The 19,598-nt window shown below is 49.5% G+C and overlaps 1 protein-coding gene across 2 annotated transcripts; it reads left to right on the top strand.

Moving 5' to 3' along the window:
- The first annotated feature begins 1,538 nt into the window (after positions 1-1,538).
- Positions 1,539-19,381, top strand: LOC144174303 (fatty acid hydroxylase domain-containing protein 2-like). Of its 2 annotated transcripts, none has more exons than XM_077702930.1 (4): positions 1,539-1,756; positions 5,979-6,096; positions 14,875-15,306; positions 18,681-19,381. In XM_077702930.1, exons 1-4 carry the CDS (start codon positions 1,738-1,740, stop codon positions 19,096-19,098), a joined length of 987 nt encoding a protein of 328 aa, XP_077559056.1. In that variant the 5' UTR covers positions 1,539-1,737; the 3' UTR covers positions 19,099-19,381. The 2 variants fall into 2 exon arrangements, with proteins under 2 accessions (XP_077559056.1, XP_077559057.1); XM_077702931.1 differs by having other exon boundaries at positions 1,540-1,756; positions 5,982-6,096.
- Positions 19,382-19,598: the final 217 nt, after the last annotated feature.

Genomic DNA, 19,598 nt, shown 5'->3' with positions numbered 1-19,598 from the left:
ACGAATGAGATTCGTTTCAAATGACATTCGTCTGCTGTCACACGGGCTCAGTCTAATGACATTCGCTGCGAATGACATTCGGTACCGAATGAGTCCAGAGAACTCATTCGACTGTGAATTCGGACCAACTGCGTACTCTCAACAGCAGAAGACCAGAAAAAAATATATTAAAAAAATAAGAAACTTATTGTTTGCCACTTTTTATTTGATCTTGCCTGTTTTAAAAGCTTTCGCTTGCTTTATTGAGCACTTTGAATGAATTACTTCTGCTTTCAGTGTGACCGCATGGGTTCCCGGCTTTTCCAACTTTCAACCATTTCAACATGGCTGCCGTCGGCATGGGGACGGAAAATGCGCGCGCCCGCAATGCCGCGGGAAACCCAAACGAACGCACGCAATGGTCCGAGAGCGAGACGTTCGCTCGGCGACAGCCTTTTTCACGTCGCTCATCGCGGCGTCGTCCCCGCGCGCCGCCATGTTTGTGGACAAATTGCGGTATGGATCATGGCGGATCTGCTTGTTATTTGTCTTGGCTTCGTATGACTTAATGCAACAAATTACGGCCTAAAAAGAGTGCGCATAACGCATGCTAAAGCATTTTAGATACTTTTTCTCAAAGTATAAACGCTTATCTGGATTACATCATCATTCCATGCAATTTCGAGTGCGCCAAGAATACTACCGATTGCCATTGACATCACACGTAAATGAAATTTGGTTTGTTCGTGTAGCACCTATGCAGAAAACGAATGTCATTTGAAACGAATCTCATTCGTCTAAAATGACATTAGGTTGGCGCGTGTGACAGGGGTATAAATATACCTTGACCGCGGCAAATAAACAAGGGGGGGCAGTTAAAAAGCAAGTGAAGGAAACAGAGACGCTCATGTGGAAAGAGAGGATGGAAAAGAAGGGATCGCTGGGAATCTACAAAGCAAGCAAAAAAGAGATCCGGAAAGAGAACTTTTATGACAACAATAAAGGTAGTGCGTTGCTCTTTGAGGCGCGGGCTGGCTGCTTGAGAACTCGAACTTACATGAGCAAATATTCGTCCCAGGATGAGACATGTGTTGTATGTGGCAGGGATAAAGAAACAATCGACCACATAGTAATAGGATGCCAAAAGATTCAGCCGGATAGAATTGGGGGAAAAGTCCTACTTCCTGAGGCACTGGGCTTCGCAATAGATGGAAACATTAACTGGTCAGCAGTAGGTATTACTAAGCAGCGGCTAGAGCATTGGTGGAAAAAAAGCAGGGAAGTCGATAAAATAACATCGCAGCCAGGGGTAGCGGCAGGGCAGAAGTAAAAAGAAATCCGAGTTGAGGGACTAAATTTAAATTCAAACTACTAAGATAGGCTAGATGGCGCACGCCATCACCCCGATTCAAAGGGGAGGCCTTTAATCATCATCATCATCATCACCGTCAATATCCATCTTCAGTCCTTCGGTCCTCTATGCTCTATGCATTCTTTCCTCCATGGCTCTATGCTTCGGTCATGTGAGTCATTTGACGCAGCAGGTACTGGGTGTACTTTACTGACTTTACCCTTCTAGTACACTGTAGCAGCGGCGACGGTCAGCTGATGGACCTAACGGTGTTGACAATGATCAGGTGCCACATGACGCAGCCTGTCACGAGTATCGTCCCGAGTCAACTTTTCTTTGCGAAGTCGCTGTTCTCTTGAGGGAGCCTCAGTTTTCTGCTCTTTGCCCACTTGGAGCGTGCGCGCACAATGCTGGAGAAACAGCAAGGTAAGCTGCGCGTGTTGGACCAGCTTTCAATGGTGCAATTGCTTTGTTCCTCGGTGGACTTTATCCGAGATCTTGTTGGGGGCGGATAAAATCTGCTCATGCCTATGCAGTGACAACGCTTTCTCTGCGATTTGTCACGGCAATATTGGTAGGGGTAAAGCGTGCGGGAAATAGAAATTTATTCGACATTAATCGGTGGATCTCGTATCTTGTCCCTGACATCCTAACGATCGTTAGGCTCGGTCCCGGAATGTTTGCAACGCCACAATTCTCGCATGTACACCGTGGCCTGCCGCCCAGTTCTTTACCCACCAGTGGCGACATTTGGTCATTGCCGTTTAATTCTTTCTGCGCGATTCTGCGACTTGTACAGGCGGCCGCGGGTGACAGCAGCTGGCGCGCCGCGCTTGACTTGTATCCATGGCAACGCGGCCAATGCTGCTCCCTTCAATAGTGCGTGAGGGGAGCAGCATTGGCCGCGTTATCGCTCCTTCTGTTGACAGAACGCACAACACAAAAATTTTGCCCGCATGCCCCATCTAGTGCACTCAGAGTAGTAAAATTCAGAAAGTAATTACAGTCGAGCCCACTGCCGCATTACCACGAATAACGAACGCGACATGACCGTCACAGCATGCATTGAGGCAACACACTACACAGGGATTTTTACCTCCCCCTCTTCCCAGTACCCCCCAGTCGGGCTGGAGTCACATTGCTGAAGGCCTGGTTCAAAAAAACTAAGTCGGTCCATCCCCCTTCCTTCTCACTCTCTCGTCATTCTTGAGACTTGATGCTTTTTATAATTCTCTATAAAGAATTCTTTATAGAGACACAGTAAATATAGCATGTAGAGTACGGCATATAGAATAAATACGGCAAGTATTAATACATTCCGTATTTACTCAAAGAATCTCTAGGGTGTTCTTAAACATCGCCTCTGTGCCTACTTTCTTGTTGAGTACGTTGAGAGATTGGGAAAGAGAGAGAGAGACAGCATTAAAATTTGGGGGGCTAGTTGGTTCATACCGATAGAAGCGTAAACTGCGCGAGAAGTTAAGACGAAAGGAATTTAGAAGTGCACTCTAATCGTTGTATGTTCCTTCCATTCTTAACCTTTGCGCAGCTAACCCTTGTTTCAATAGGCAACATCTTCCCTTGAAAATCAGGAAGTGCATTCATAAAAAATGGCTTCCCCAATCTGTTTCATAATTTGGCAGGGCATGCTTTACTTGCATGCGCGTGAGCACTGTCGAAGTAGACAGGTGGGTCTTTTTTTAGAAACTGTTTGCACATCCCTACAGTAAATGCGCTACCATTATTTAGTTTGATAACAGCACTAGGACAGGACACAAAGGAGGCGTCATGTGCCGTGTCACCTCCTCTGTGTCCTGTTATCAAACTAAGTATGTACAGTCATGGACAGTTGAAATATGAACCGTGGAAGGCACGGCCGAAGATACCGGCGCCGTCACCTGGCAGCGGCAGGGGAAAAGAGACGGACATGCACAGTAGAGGGGTTGGGAGCGAGGGTGTGTGTCCCACTGCGGTATGCTGCCCTCTCCTCACTCTCACGCTTGTCTTGTCGCCATGCCACGAAAGAGCTGAAAACAATTGTTAGCGATGCAGCGCGAGATAATAACTGCGGCCACTGTTTGCTGGGCACATACGAGCGCTCGCTCCCCGTCTGTGCCGGCGTCACATTGCCGACGTATCTTTGCATGTGTGGTGCGGTAACTTGAGCCAGGCGAATTGACTTCGCGTTCATGCAGTGCTGTCGTTGATCCTCGTTACAGTGATCTGTTACGATTTGTTCGGATCCATGAGTTGTATGTGGTTCCTTGCACACTCGAACAGGCTGCTTTGTGCGTGCCGTGAGCTTGAATGGCTCAAGCAGCTCAACGCCCGCCTGACCAACGTTCGCCCGACGGTGGGATGGGAGGAAGCTGAAATGGTGACATTCTCATGGTTTCTCGTTTCTCACATGAGATAACGGGATCGTCCTGCCTTGTTGCTCCGGTTTACGGTATGGTTCTGCGCATGCGTGGTAGGGTCCAGGCAGTTGACAGTACTGTGTAACAGGAACAGTTTTTCCTATTTGCTGTTACGTACTTTCCAATAGGGGAGACAATGACAAACTTGCAGAAAACTGGCGTTGACACTTCGAACACTTGTGAGGCACATGCATTTCTCCCAGTCAGCCTGTCTGTGGATGGACAAATCGGCGAAACGGATTTTGTACGGCCACAAATTTAGCTACGCATGAATTTCGGCAGTCCCCATTCATGCTTGCTCGTGCTTTTCTCTCCAGTTCAATCGAGGGGAAAGTTTAAAAAAAAAAAAAAACAAGCAACATGAAGCACGTGCCCTTTTCTCTCTTTGGGCATTGTGAAAGATTTTACGCAGAGAGCAAAAAATTGTGACCTGAATAAGAAGTATGATGTGTCCAAGTCGACGACAATTTTTTGTAGACAGAGATGATCCTGAGCTTTATGGTGAATGCTGACCCGTCAGCCAGGAATAGCCATGGCCCCAATAACAAGTTATAGGACATTTATGCGTATATTATGAGCTATTTTTTTCACTTTTCTAACTTCTTTTGGGCTGGGAGTTTCATTCCGGCTGGCAAGTGGCAAGCTTCGCTTCATGGCTGCAGCCAGCACCCTGTTATAGCTGTGCACCGTCCAGGTGATGTCCGCGGCCACGTCAGTGCGCCCGCTGTTTGCATGCCATGATTTTACGCGCAGAAAACCTTTATTACATTTATAAAGAACTTCGGATATAACTAACAAATTCAGCGTGGCGGTCGAGTTCGTTGTAAGTGGGCTCAACTGTACATCCTGACGAAGCTAGCAGTTTTGAGGGTCGGTAATTTTCGTCAGTAACATGTCAGTGCCTAAAGTCCTGTGACTCGCAGTTTCAAGAGCTAGGTCATCATATAACAAGTGCGCATGCCCTGTGTTTTGGATGGCTGCTGACCAAGTGCTCATGAAGCACTGTAGGTGGTAAGGGAGAAGCATCTGTTGAGTATATCCAGGCATGGGGATAATTAAATCTGTCTCACGCAGTGAGCCCAACACCTTTGGTATTAGAAAATTGTTTGGAGGTGTAAACCTACTAAGCATGTGGCCAACTGGCAACTGGCATAAGCGTCACTGCCACTGTGGGACCCTGTTTGTCGAGGCATACCCAGTGTTCCACGAAATGATTGCTGTTAATGGTAACAAAAATACACCGTGTACGAGTTTGGTCAGAATGAAACCGAGTGCAGACAGTGATCCTGAGCGTTATCACTGCGCCATCGAGGAAGGTAACAACCAGGGCAACAGAAGGCGCCGACAGCCTAAAGAGGAGCCTCAAGGGTCTCCACAGGGTGTGCTGCTTCACCCAGAGCATCCAGGCAGGCATATCAACAGAGCCACACCACAGCCCCAGGCGGCATCAACGGGGGAGCCAGGAACTTTGGGAGGGGAAAGGCCAAGAGAAGAGAAAAGAAACTACATTTGGCATGCCATGGGCATGACCGTCCCATTGTTTTGTCCATTTTAGCCTTTCTTCAGGGAGTTTGCAAAGGGCCTGGTCATCGTGCTGGGAGCAGACCTCTCAAGGGGCTGCTGGGTAGCTTGCGACGATGGCATGAATGCTGGTTGCCAGTATTTAGCAATTGGGATCGAGAGTGGGCGACCTCCCTTGTGCATGCCAGTGGGCCACTGCCCAGCAGCCCAGAAATTTGGCAGGGGGAGACGGGATGTGCACTTATTGCAGCTGCAGTTTCTTCGTAAAAGGACACTGGATGCACACATCGAAGCTGCTCCTTGTCTGTCTTGTAACACAATGCCGTTGCCTAGATGGGCACCTTCCTGTAATAGGCTGAAGGGCCTGCTGACGTACCGTTTATGCAGTCATTGCTCGGAGCACAGCTGAGCTCCCATGTGGGTTTCTCTTCGCCCACCGCAGGAGCGAGATTTCTGACCCCTGCTTTGTCAGCAAAGACACTGTTCCCCGCATGTTCACGTCCGGATTCGGCCTCTTTAAACGTGGCACGTGCACTGCCTGTGCTTCTGAGGCTGCCTTCGAAAGGCCATGGAGGTAGCAGAAGTATCGCTGGGGGAGGTATAATAACACCTGGGGAAGTTGGTGCTGCATGTGGTGGCGTGCCCTTTTCCGAGTGGACGTGGTGGGGTGCTGCGCGATGGTAGATGGTGCTTGTGCTGCTGCTGCCCAGCAGGGGAGCGGCTGGCAGAGGAGCCCCGAGGCCAGCTGCTGTCGTCGCTCAAGAGCTCCGTCTTCATCTTGGGTACAGCGCTCGTGGTGCTGCTGGCCGGGCGCAACACACTCACCTGGCAAGTACTTCTTGCTGGCCACTTCAACTGTGGTTGCATCACGTGAATCACTAGGGTGGCCACCTTCCTGGTTTTTAACTGGTCCCATCATTTTTATTTTCAGACAGCGGGCCGGTTGCCCATCCGTACTTGAAACCGGCCGTCATTGGCCGGTTCTTTGGCCATCGCGCAGCGATTATTTCTTTTTGGTGTTTTATAAATGTCAATTCAGCAACTATGAAGATAAATATGTGTTGACAAGCTGCGCAGAGACACTCGAGCAGAGAAAATATGCAGTTGAGTGCACTGCTGCAAAGCAGGGGGACCAAGGGGAGGAACAACCCAAACAAAGTGCCGCCTCTGCAGCCAGGTGGCACCAACTTTTCATTGCACTGCGTACCCATGCTTCAGCGTTTGTGGTGGCAGCCACCAGCGTCGAGAGCCGTGCTTCCATTTACACCCCGAGTACACCGGAGGGAATGGAGAGATAGACACGGGAGGACATCAGATGACGAAATGGATTGCACCCAATTCCTGCCTGCGTCACAGCGCAAGGAGTGGATGCAGAAAACACACAGACTTCTTCCAAGAGTTGCAGCCCCGAAATACTGCACGTAAACATGCATTCCAATCGCTCTTGACAATGTACAATGGGAAGACAGAAAGAACATCACACAGTGAAAGTGCAGTGACCTTCTTAAAAATCTAGATGATGTACATATACGAATTACTGTGTGCCAGCCAACCAAGTGTCATGTGCTTACAAGAAGCATACTTAAACAAAAACATACAAGCTTCCTTAATTAACAGTTATTTGGTATTCAGGAAGGACAGAAATAGGTGTACAAGCACCCAATTCCTGCCTGCGTCACAGCGCAAGGAGTGGATGCAGAAAACACACAGACTTCTTCCAAGAGTTGCAGCCCCGAAATACTGCACGTAAACATGCATTCCAATCGCTCTTGACAATGTACAATGGGAAGACAGAAAGAACATCACACAGTGAAAGTGCAGTGACCTTCTTAAAAATCTAGATGATGTACATATACGAATTACTGTGTGCCAGCCAACCAAGTGTCATGTGCTTACAAGAAGCATACTTAAACAAAAACATACAAGCTTCCTTAATTAACAGTTATTTGGTATTCAGGAAGGACAGAAATAGGTGTACAACTTCTTCTAGTCGTGTGGCCCTGGTCGCCCAAAAAGCTTTAGTATGCGTGAGAACATCGGAGACCTGCCATGTTGTCTATTCCTTGCGGGCGCCGCGGTGGCAGAAGAAGGGGCATCCTCCTTTTCCACTCTGTGGCCGCCCGCTCGCGCTGTGGGGTGTGTCACAACACTCTCTCCCACGTGACTGGTTTGACCGGACACCGGGTGGGGTGGTCCAGCTGCACCGACTGAGCGAGGCCCTCTTTTTGAGTTGGGACATCCTGCAGTTCAGACGGGAGTACAGTTGCTCCCATTTTGCCTCCCCTTGTCTGCCCCTCACTCCTTTCTCTTGCTCTGCCCAGACGACCTTATCGGGACCGAGCGACGCGCCCGGCGTACGTTATTGGAATGACAATAAACATGGACGTTGGCCCTTCCTTTGTTGTGTGTGTTCCTGGATGTTCTCCACCGCTATGCCAGAGAGTGATTTGTGGTGCAGTTCAGCTGAGCTAGCGTGGCGGCTTAGTCTCGAGTGTGAGCTAGGTCACAGGGAGACCCCTGAACCCCACACGTCAACCCATCACTCTGAGCACTGTCCTTGAAGCTGTTGCTATGCAAACAATAATCCTTAATAGCTAATAACAATATGCTCCATATACATCCCTCCAGATCAACGGCTATCAACTTCTGATTTTGAGACTGATAGATCAGTTACCTGTACCATTAGTAGGTGACCTCAATACTCACAGCTCACTCTGGGGCGCCTCTCACACAGATGTGAGGTCTCCTCATTGAAGGATTCTTATCAGGAGCATGCCTCTTTAATAAGAAACAGTTTACGTACCATAACTTGTCACACAGCACTTACTCACACCTCGACTTAACTACACTCGACCCTCGTTATAACGTAACAGGAAATGAAATTCCCCTTAAAATCTCCATAGAGAACCATTCGTTTGAAACCTCGTTGTAACAAAGTAAAATAGACCTGTCAATGGATATAAGGAACAGTATTAGTCTCCCCTCCCAACAAAAACCCCACCGTGGTGCATGAAGTGCTCCACGGAGTTCCACACTTGTTTGGCGCCGCTGTTGTAAAACTCCTGCGTCGACACGCGTGTCCGAGCCAGGCCTCCTTCTCGCTCAGTCAGCAGGGCGGAGCAAGGAGTATGGCTCTCTCAACGTCGATGCCGACGTGCTATTGTCGCAGATGTCACCGGACAAACTGACGCAAGCATGGTCTACCATGCCCACGTGTTCGACGTGCCAGTGTCGTCGCACACACTCGATGCGGTTGACCTCCTACATTGTTTCTTCAGTGCCCATGGGCACTGAAAAAAATTCCTTTGCAGCAGTGGTCACCACGGCGGTGGCCACCGCTGCAAAGGAAGTCATTCGCTTGCAATGTCTGAAACAAAGAAGCATCACAGACTTTTTTCCAGCTGTGTCTAGTGCACAATAAACTACGCAGTGTGTTCATTGAGCAAGCAAAATATTTGTCTTCTATTCAATTTCCTTCACATGCAGGTCGCGTAGCAGTACAGTAAGCCGCAAGGCGATTTCCTTCTTTGCATGCTTATACATAGCTTGCACTGACGTCGCGACAGCTGCCATGTTGGTGAAGTGCGTGGACGGCGGAAAGCAGTGAACTTATCTAGGGCTCTTATCTCGAGCAGCGCTGGGAACCTGGGAGTAGTGCTCAAGAAAGGGCGGTGGTGACGTCACGTGGAAGCTATGTATAGGGGTGCATCCAACTGAGCATACATTGCCATAAACTGTTACAATTGATATAACGAAATAATTGCGGCTACCCTTCAACTTCGTTATAACGAGGTTTGAGTGTATTGGCTCAGCAGTTCTCTCTCCATCTCTGCAAGGAGAGGTGGGCACAAACTCGTACGGTAGTGACCATTTCCCAACTGCACTAACATACATGAGTAAAGGCCCAAATAGTCCACCATCCCACAAAGTTCAGTGGAGCCAGAGCGAACTGAGATGCATCTAAACTGCACTTAACAAACACACCTACTTGGAGAGTAGGCAGCCCAGCTTTTCAAGCGCACATCCTCGCCGCTGCCGAAAAGTCCATTCCTCAGGCCGGTGCCCCGCACAACTCTGGGAGGCCCCGGTGGAACGAGGACTGTAGGCGGGCGTGAGAGGCCCAGAACAAGGCGGGGGGTATCTTTCGTCAGCACCCCACATCAGATACTCTCATATCTTTTAGCCAAGCAAAGGCTCTTGGGAAGTGCATGCGCCGTGGTGCACCTTCCTCGTATCCGTAAACTTGTACACAGACTCGCACAAAGTCTGGATGCGAATACAGAAACGTGTAGGTCAGCAGGCACATAGCCTGCCCCTGGTCAGCACAGCAGGGGACACACTTGAAGACCATGCTAGCACACGTGCACAACACTTCCAACACGTTTCCAGTTCTGCGCACCACATGAAGAGTTTCATGCAACACGTCTGCCAAAAAGAAGCCCTTACGTGATAACAACAGGTCAACCACTTTCTATAACTTGGGAGTTTTCACTTCATGAGCTAAGGGCTGCTCTGAGCACGTGTAAGCCTTCAGCTCCAGGCCCAGACAGCATCGCACACACCATGATGTAACACCTACTTACAGGCACTCTTGAAACACTACTCCTGTTATACAACAAAATATGTCTTTCGGGGCACTTTTCCACTGTCAAGCTGCCTGTGCGAGCTCCTTAAGAAGATGATTAACAGGAGACACGTACTTTCTAGAGTATAATGGTCCTCTCAATAGCTTCCAGGCAGGCTTTAGGGTGGGGCGATCTACAAATGACCATCCCGTTGCCTTTGAAACCTACATCAAAGATGCATTCATTCATAAACAATATCATTGTATCACGGTACTTTTCGATATTAGAAAAGCTTATGATGCTGCATGGCACTATGGAATACTTAGCAAACTAAGTCTTCTGGATTGTCGGGCAACATGCTGAATACGCTTGCAAGCTACATGTCAAAAAATATCTTTCATATGAGAGACGGTGTGCCTCAAGGGGCTGTTTTGAGCTGCATGCTGATTATAATAATGATGAATTCACTTGGGAAGGGATTGCCACCAACCATTTCTTGCTCTATATATGTACTTGATGTTCAGATGTCCTTTAAATCCTGTGATTGGTCCATTTGCAAGAGGCAAGTCCAGCTTGGTGTCAACAAACTTGCTGACTGGGCGGACAGGAATGCATTTAAGCTAAATCCAGAAGGGTGTACTTGTTTTGCGCTTTCAAGGAGGTGTAGGAACCACCTTGATTCTGATGGTAAACTTACAGATCATCAATCCTTGAAAGGAACACAAATTTTTAGGCGTGGTACTTGATGAAAAACTAATGATCGTAGTTTTTAATCTAGTGCCATGCCTTAAATACCACGCCTAACTATGGAGCAGACTAACAACTACTGCTCTGGGTTTTTACCAGCCTTGTAGGTTCACGGTTGGACTATGGGAGTGTCGTTTATGGGTCTGCCTCCTGTAAAACTGCATCAAAAATGCTGGACTTAGTGCTGGCGCTTGGGGCTCCGTCTTGCATCTGGAACTTTCCAGATGAGCCCCGTTGAAAGTTTGTATGCAGAATGTGATAAGTGGCGCCTTGAACACCAGCAGTCTTACACCGCACGACCTCCATAAAAAAAATCGCCTATGTAGTTTTATCATAAACATCTCGTCTGCTCCTTTGTACGCAGCGTGGCCATCGATACCCACTCCTTTCTCCCTCCGAGTGAGAGCCCATGTGGAGGAACTAGGGATATCATTTGATGAGGGCATGAAGTCCTCCATTGCTGCACACAGTTTCTTGTGAAATTTCGTTGAAATTTATTGACAAATGGAACGTGCCTAGAAAAATAATAGCATGGAACTTTCTACAGTTAAAAGACAAACACCTGTACACTAGTCTTCTTCTGCTGTGTCGTGTGCTACTCGTGGCCCCCATTTTCCAGCACGAGGACATTAAGCAAAAACAGTAGTATTTCTAGAGCAGCAGCTCGCACCATTTTACACAAACTAAAACACAATGCTTCATCGCTCCATTCTGCCTTCGTGTGCCATCTTTTGCTTCATTCAGTTTTCCTTTGCCTTCCCCCATTTGCGTAGTCTTCTTTTTGTTGTTGTGTTGTTTTCTTCCATAGTTCTTACAATCACTTGTAAGCTGCCAGCTCCCCCCTTGTGTATTTCCCCAGATACGCCTTTAAAGGCGCCATGCAAACAAAACACAAGTTTCGTTCATTCGAAAGATTGCCTCGTTAGAATCATACTGACCCCACTTTTAACATAAACTTTGCTCAAATAAGCTATATAATTAGGAAGAAAAGGGAATGGCCATGCGACCCACTAGCTCATTTCCCGCAGCAAAACCTGTGATGTCATATGTGCCAGCTCTGCGATTGGCTGAGACCGGCAAAAGCAAGCACAAATTAGGCAGGGCTTATCAGCTTGCCGAACGAGCTATTGGCGCTTAAATGTCGGGCACATTCTTCTTATAGCAGTAAGAATGGTGGGGTAAATAGTAGAAGTTACGAATGTACATGTAATTTTCTGATGGAGGCAAAAAGCAAAAACGCCTGTGTGTACGAGATTTCGACGCACGTTAAAGATCCCCAGGTGGTCAAAATTAATCTGGAGCCCTCCACTACGGCGCGCCTCATTGCCTGTGTTGCGTCGCCGCATTAAAAGCTACAATCAATCAATCGAATGTACATGTAAGCATAGAATTACTGATGCGTACTGCTGTTGGTACTGCGTGCACTATGCTTGTTTTAGCCGCGCAACACTGCGGCACTTTGGGGTTGTCTCAGATGACACTGGCCAATTGGCGTAAGTTACAGTGTCTTATGTCGCCATATTTGTTGAGCAAACACCATGTTTCACGAAACGATTATTTTCTAGCTTAACAAAAACAAGCCTGGTACAAATTCAGTAAAAAACAAAGCAAAGGCAGAAAACGGCCCGCTACGGTATGGGGGCGCCATCTAGCTTGACTAACGGTAAACAAGGCGCCCCAGCACATATGATGTCATAGCAGACATCACGGAAACACACGATTTGGTGGGAGAAAAAATATTTTAACTTAAATTGATTAATTTGAATAGAGCATTGTTTGCTTTCGGGCAAGCGCGGGCACTATAGAACACGAAATCTTTCGAATAAAACAAACTTCTATTTTGTCTGCATGGACCCTTAATGGAGGAGGAGATGGTGATGATGATGTACCACTCTAAATATGTTGTAATTTTTTACCAAACAGCACTGTCGTTTGAGCCCGGATCTCTCCCAAAGGTCAGATTCTATAGCCTATTTATTCAGGAACTGAATTTGCCTTGTTACTGGCCAATGAAGTAAATGTAGCCACCCTCCTTGCCTGGTTAGTTGCCAGTGAAATGAATGTGCCCACTTTACTTTTCTTTTCCTTTTTCTCCTCAATGGTCTCTGCTAGTCCGTCTGTTGTCTGCACAGTGTTGCGACCGGGCGGGGGCACCCGATCCGAGCTCTGTGGCCTCCGACATACGAGTGGTAGCGTGTATGATGCGAGCGGCCAGCCGCTGTTGCTAGAGCACTGCACGGGCCAGATTTTGAGGCCCGAGCCCGCTTCGCGAAGCCCGAGCCCGACCCGGGCCCGTAACACCTAGCCCGAGCCCAGTCCCAGCCCGCCATCTTAAGCCCAGGCCCGACCCGGCCCGGCGATTTATTTTTTTTGGTGTAGGGAGGGTCCGCGCGTGTGTGACCAGGTCCGGTCTTTGGCGCTGAAGGAAGTTTCTTTATTATATTCCGGGCGATCAGACGGAGCATCTAGTCTGTACAAGCACGTCATGAACTGAAACGCAAAAAATAAGGGTTTAAAAGTGCACGTAGTTTAGCTTTCACCGTCTGCAGCTCACGCCACATCAACTTAATAATAGCTCGTATTCTAACATGAGAGACACCATCAACTTTGAAGACCAGACTCTTGGCAACTTCACGTGGTTGTCTCGGCCATAAGTTGGTATGGCTTAAATTTTTTGATCCGCATTTGAATCAACGAGTATGTACGCGCGTTGAAATTCTTCCCCTCCGGTGATTGTTAAGCGGTGGTGTTTCTGTGGTACGCGAGTTTGATTCCGGACCACGGCAGCCGCATTTTGATTGGTGCGACATCTAAAACACACGTGTACATACATAGACATAGGTGCAAAGCTCCAGGATATCTGAATTAATTCATCCCTCTCTTGGGCATTCCTTGTAATTGTATCTTTGATATGTTATACACCAAAATATAAAATCTTGATGCAGTACAAGAAATGTCATTAAAATTGCAGTATAGTGACCATCAGACCTAGCAAAACACGTTTTTAAAACAATGCGCACAAATAACAGCAAGAAGCGCGCAAAAATTAACCAAGAATATTCATTTTAATGCTCTTTTCTACACTTCACGTCGGACCTATTAACGGCCGTGCCTATGAATTGAAGCCCGGCTCGGGCCCACGGCGTCGAGCCCGAGTCCGGCCCGGGCCCGCAGCATTGAGCCCGGGCCCGCTGATAATCGACTTCGGGCAGCCCGGCCCGGCCCGTGGGCCCGGTCGGGCCCGGGCTTATGGGCCGGGTCGGGCCCGGGCTTATGGGCCGGGTCGGGCCCGGGCTTATGGGCCGGGTCGGGCCCGTGCAGTGCTCTAGCTGTTGCAGCCGTGAAGAAGTCCAGAAGCAGTAGGCTAACGTAACTGTTTACTTCATAGCGAGAGGTGAGCCGAAGCCAAAAAAACAATGCCCCGACGGGCAAGGTTACAATACAGGACTCGAGCAGAGCGACCACATGGATTCGCTGCTCAAACAGGAATGAATTTCAGCGCTTGGGCGGCTTCTATTTTATACCCAAAAGCCGCAACGGTCAAAACGCCAACAAGTAGCAACACGCCACGAACGTCACAGACACACACATCGCTCTTTCCACAGTTTGTGAGTCGTCGGTAGCCTCGGCGCACGTTGAGTCCGAGAGAGGGGAGAGAGTGTCCTTGAAACATGCCTGGGCGCGCTATCGAATGTTGATCGCACCGATAGCGAAGCGTCTGAGCCGGGCATGTCGAGGCGTGAATGTATGACTCACCGACATGCTGGCGCCTGACGGCTGTGGGGCGCACGTCCTTGAAACAAGTCTGGGCGTGCCGCTGGCAACCGCCGGAGGCGCGTTGCAAAGCGAGGCGTCTGGCCCGGCATGTCGAGACATGAAAGTATGATTCACCGACACGCTGGCGCCTGACGGCAGATAGGTGCACATGGTGGCTTCGCCGCCCAGCCATGGAGTGATGCGGGAAAATACGGCGTTGGCCGATTCATAACAGACTGGTAGAGCCCTCTACTCAAGTAACATTGAAATGCATAATGTGGATGGCTCATGAGTAACAGTATATATTTCGTTATTCTTGTTTGCGAGTGATCACCAGTCGGAGCACAGTTTAGTCGGTTTAGTGTCTTAGATGCCATTGTACTTTTTGGCTTACTTGTATCGTCGGTGAGGCTGGTAGATGTGGAAATTGGGCTTTCACGCACCCTCGGGTGCTGTGAGCAAGGCTGCTTGGGTCCCGGGCGGTGCCCCTCGTAAAATTGCAGTAATGGAGCTGAACGACGGTGGTGGGTGGGCGCAGGCACCTGCAGCAATTCTGGGGCGCCTCGGGGGACTTCTGGCAGAGCCGGTGGGAGGCGGTGGAGGCCCTGTTTGGTGGCGATGCCTTCTGCCGGGGCGTGTGGGGCACCTTCGGGCTGACCTTTGCCGTGTACTGGCTGGTGGGCGGCGTGTACACGGCCGTGGACCTGACGGGGCGGCCGGCCTTCCTACTGCGCTACAAGATGCAGCCGGGGGCCCCCTACCCGGTGTCGGGGGCCCAGGTGTGGCGCGTGGTGCGCCAGGTGCTGTTCAACCAGCTGGTCATTGGGCTGCCCTTCGCCCTGGCCGCCCACGCGCTGCTCGAGTGGCGCGGCTACGACCGCAGCCCCCTCCTGCCCTCCTTCCCGTGGGTGCTCTTTGAGCTGGCTGTCTGCGTGCTCATCGAGGAGGCCGCCTTCTACTACTGCCACCGGTGGGTGTGTGCGGCCGCTGCCAGGGCTGTCGCTAAGCTGGGGGGGTCAGAGAGGCCAGACACAGCATTGCGTGTAAAGTTTATTTTTTGCTCAAACACAAAACCCGGATTTAAAAAACATGCACTGCTGCCGCATCTTGTGTGCAGCTTGCCAGACTATGCTTTGTGCTGCATAAAAACCTCATTTTCCTTCTTTTACTTCTTTTTTTTTACTTATTTTTAGATCTGAATTACGAATTCTTGTTCTTCCATTAAATATGATGAGAAAAGTCTCTTGGCTTTCTCTTGGCTTTCTCCGTGCGGGTCAGCTCGTAGTGTTCACAACGCTTTCAGGCGTGCAGAAAGAGTGAAAGCCAGAGGCCTTACAGCTAGCTTCGAGAACGATAACTTGGGTAATACTTACCACTTTGAAATAATTTTTGCGAGAGGATGTTTCTTTTGTAGCGCTCCAACGGTTGCGCGTGTGCGGTTGCAGTCTTCGAAGCTCGAGTCAGGGTCCCTTTAACCCTTTGAGGGTCGAATTTTTTTGAAAAAAACTTTCCCTGGTGGTCAAACTAGTTTATTGCGGATTTCGAATGTACAAAATGTCTAAAGTCAGGATTAAATGGTAAAAAATTATCAGGAACAGTATTTTGGGGTCAGCATCACTTAGAACTGAAAAATGTTCAATAGTATTTCAGAGTGTGGTATTCCTTGAAACACGGGTCTACGCACAGTGCCTTATCGCAGTCTGCACGCATAAAGCGCATGTCCGAAAATGAGCTGTCTTCTTCCGAAGAAAGACTGTCTTCCGATTCAGACTCGGTGAAAGGAGCAAACTCAGAGTCAGAAGAGTCATCGCGGTTGGTGTCATCAGAGCGAGCAGTTCGTTGGGCCATATCGCCGCTTTGCCGTGCATCTGAAGAACTCGAAGGTAACCCAGTAAACGAGGAGAGCGAGAATAACTCATGCGCGCCGGTGATAAACAAGCTAATAGCAGCGCAAATATAGATAGAAAACAACTTTCGCCGCCCCCGCAACGGAGTCTCCGATTAGGTTACTTCAGTTCTAAGCAAGGAGGGCAAGAATACCTAGTGAGCGTGGGTAATAAACAAGATAAGAGTAGTGCCAATATAGATCGAAATCAACTTCCGCCGCCCCTGATAGCGAGCACCGGTCAAGTTTCGCGCGCCTCCGATGCGATCACGTGGCGAAACTGAAACCACGAAACGCGTTGACACGTACAGACGCCGTAACGCGCCGAAGCCAGAGAGTTCTATTTTTCACCGCAAGAAGGTAGCACAATCAAATTTCAAACACTTCTTGTAAGTCCCAGGAGGTGGCAGCACCTCCCAGGGAGCATGCATCGTTAGTATGGCGCGAAATTTCAAACGGATGCTCGAAATCGTACCCGTACGGCAAAGACCTTGCAGGACGGAAAACCGCCGCGGTACATGTACGGCGAAAACCCTCAAAGGGTTAAAGGGACACTGAAGTGATTTGTAAACATTGCGGGATTACTAGCGCAAAATGTAGTCCGGAGTCCACAGGCCATGTTTCGACCACTCTGAGTGCGTTTACACGAATTTATTTAGTAGAAAAATCAATTCGAAAATGCTGTCCTCCTCTCTGCATCCTCGCCCATTTTCTGTGGCGTTTTCGTGTGACGTCAGAAGGAGATGACTTGACTTGACTGCGCTACTGCATGGCTCACCGACCTTCCGACAGAGTCAGTCGGCCCGGTGTTTATGGTACAGCTTTTAGTCCGCCGGCCGCCGATGGGTTGTCACAATTCGTTCGCTTAGTTGAAACTAAGCCTCGACACGTATGTGAATGGAAGAATGTGCATTTCTTTAGTTTGCTTGTCTGTGCACTGTATCAAGCTGCTCCAAGGCCAGGTCGCTCCACACAAGCGCTGCACAAGCGCACATGCGCCGCTTCGCTGACTGGTACGCTAGTAGGAAAATCTAAGGCCACTTGAAGGTGGGAGAAGTCAGCGAAGCTAATATAGGTACTAAGGAAATAAAATCAACTGAAACTTTTACTGTACAGCATAAAACTAGGGAGGAGGAAGCACTTTTTTCACTGGGTGAACAAGCACAGTGGTCAGCAGCACGACTACGCACCTGCGAACGCTTTTCCGTCTAAGAAATGCAATTGCTAGACGTGAGATGTTTTGGAAATTCGGGGGACGTTTACTGCAAGCGCTATACAACAAATAGTCACTTAAGCTGCTTGAAATGCGAAAACTAAATAAAAATGTTAACTGGTTATACATTACATACCTCATATTTTCAACGCCCCCAGCGCTGGCCCGTGGCCCAGTGGTCTGGAGCGCTAGGCATATTGTTTTGCAAGTTCCAAGTTCGAATTCCCAAGGGTATATGTTCTCTCTCTCTCTCTCTCTCTCTCTCTCTCTCTCTCTCTCTCTCTCTCTCTCTCTCTCTCTCTCTCTCTCTCTCTCTCTCTCTCTCTCTCTCTCTCTCTCTCTCTCTCTCTCTCTCTCTCTCTCTCTCTCTCTCTCTCTTAAGTTGATTTTTTCGTTTTCGGCTTATGTTTTCTATACTCAGTTCACCATTTTTGGGCCGCAACGTTCACTGCTCCACGAGCGAGTTCGCAGAGCAAGCGCAGACTGACACTGACGCACTAGCGAGTTCTCGTTGGCGTGCTGTTGCCATGAGCACCGACTTCTTGCGGGCAGTGGGCACAGGCCAGAATCACCAGACCCTTGGCCTGGTGCAAACTGGCTTTTTACAATGCAGGCATGAGTGAGGCAAGCTCCAAATATGGGGGAAAAGCGCATGGCATTTGAGCGCCTGCGGTGACGTGGAGGGCGTTAACCCACTGCGTAGGCCTCGGCTAGGGATTGCTACGATTCCAAGCCGTCCTGGGAGGCTTATCTTAGGCATTTTACAGCCGACAACTTGGCAGAAGCGTGGTATGATGATTACTGAGATATCGAGAATGCCCATCAGATAACGTCGGATGTCAAGCTTGTTGTTTTGCAGAACCGAAACCGAAACTTGTTTAAATGCTAATCATGGGCATCGTCCAATCATGGTGCACCTCCTCCCGACGTCACAGTGATTAGTTAGTGCGGCCGCCGCAGACTGCGCATGGTAGTTTTTCTTCTTTCGAGCTTTATAAAATAATTACCGACTTGTCAACCGGATAAACGACGAAAAGTGTGATAATTTAAGCCAGTCTACGCAGTGCAAGCAAAAACGGGAGCTTGACAAATTCACTTCAGTTTCCCTTTGCGTGTAAACAGTGAAAATTGAGCACAGCACTGAATTAGTGGTGGCCTTCAGCCTCCTCCCAAATGAAAGTTCCTGGCTGTTGGTGGCATCACAATTAGTGAGCCCGTGCAAAGATTCAGAGAGGGCACCTTGCAGGCTGCTGCACCACCCGCGGCTGTACCGGCACGTGCACAAGCGGCACCACGAGTGGACGGCGCCCATTGCCATCACAGCGGTGTACTGCCACCCAGTGGAGCACGCGCTGTGCAACCTGGCGCCCCCCCTGCTGGGCGTTCTGCTGCTGGGCTCGCACCCGGCCACCGCCTGGCTCTGGTTCAGCGTGGCGCTGCTCTCCTCGCTCAATGCCCACTCGGGCTTCCACCTGCCCTTCTTCCCCTCGCCCGAGGCGCACGACTACCACCACCTGCGCTTCAACCAGAACTTTGGCGTGCTCGGCGTGCTCGACCGGCTGCACGGCACTGACCGGCAGTTCCGCCAGACGGACGCCTACCGCCGACACCTGCTCCTGCTCAGCCTGGCGCCCCTCATCGGCACGCCCAGCGGCAAGCAGTAGGTGCCCTCGAGCCACGCTCCGTGAATAAAGCCACCTTTGTGGGGCTCGTCTCACTCCAAGCCTGTGCAGTCGCAAAAGCCACCCACCCGTGGCACCGAGAGAATGGGCGCTTTTCCCTGCTATGGAGGGGGCACACAGGGAAACATGTACAATGCGGGCCATTATTGAGAAGCAGTTGACTGGATAAGCCTCAATGAAACTCTCGGTGTAACCAAGTTGCTAATCCTGGCCCCCTATTGAAAACCGTGTGCTTTCCTTTGGAATTAAAAAATTTGTTACAGAACCTTCACGTGTCATGAAAGAAGGTTGGTGGGAAAACAGTGAGAGAAACTTGGACGAAGGAGCAGGACCAGCCCGAGTTGGTGCCAGCAGTGTGTGTCCAACTGAGCCAACGTCCAGCTTGAGCACACAAGGAGGAGCAAGGCATTCAGGGACAGGGCTGGCTGCAGGTGTGGGCTTGACAGCTTCAGTGCCAGATGGTGGTGATTGGGTGAGATGCA

The sequence above is a fragment of the Haemaphysalis longicornis genome, unplaced genomic scaffold, assembly GCF_048455015.1.
Source record: "Haemaphysalis longicornis isolate Haplotype H1 unplaced genomic scaffold, Haemaphysalis longicornis Haplotype H1 scaffold_3, whole genome shotgun sequence".
Classification (NCBI taxonomy): Eukaryota; Metazoa; Arthropoda; class Arachnida; order Ixodida; family Ixodidae; genus Haemaphysalis; species Haemaphysalis longicornis.
Note: the sequence above shows the minus strand (reverse complement) of the source record. Positions and strands in the feature narration are given on the sequence as shown.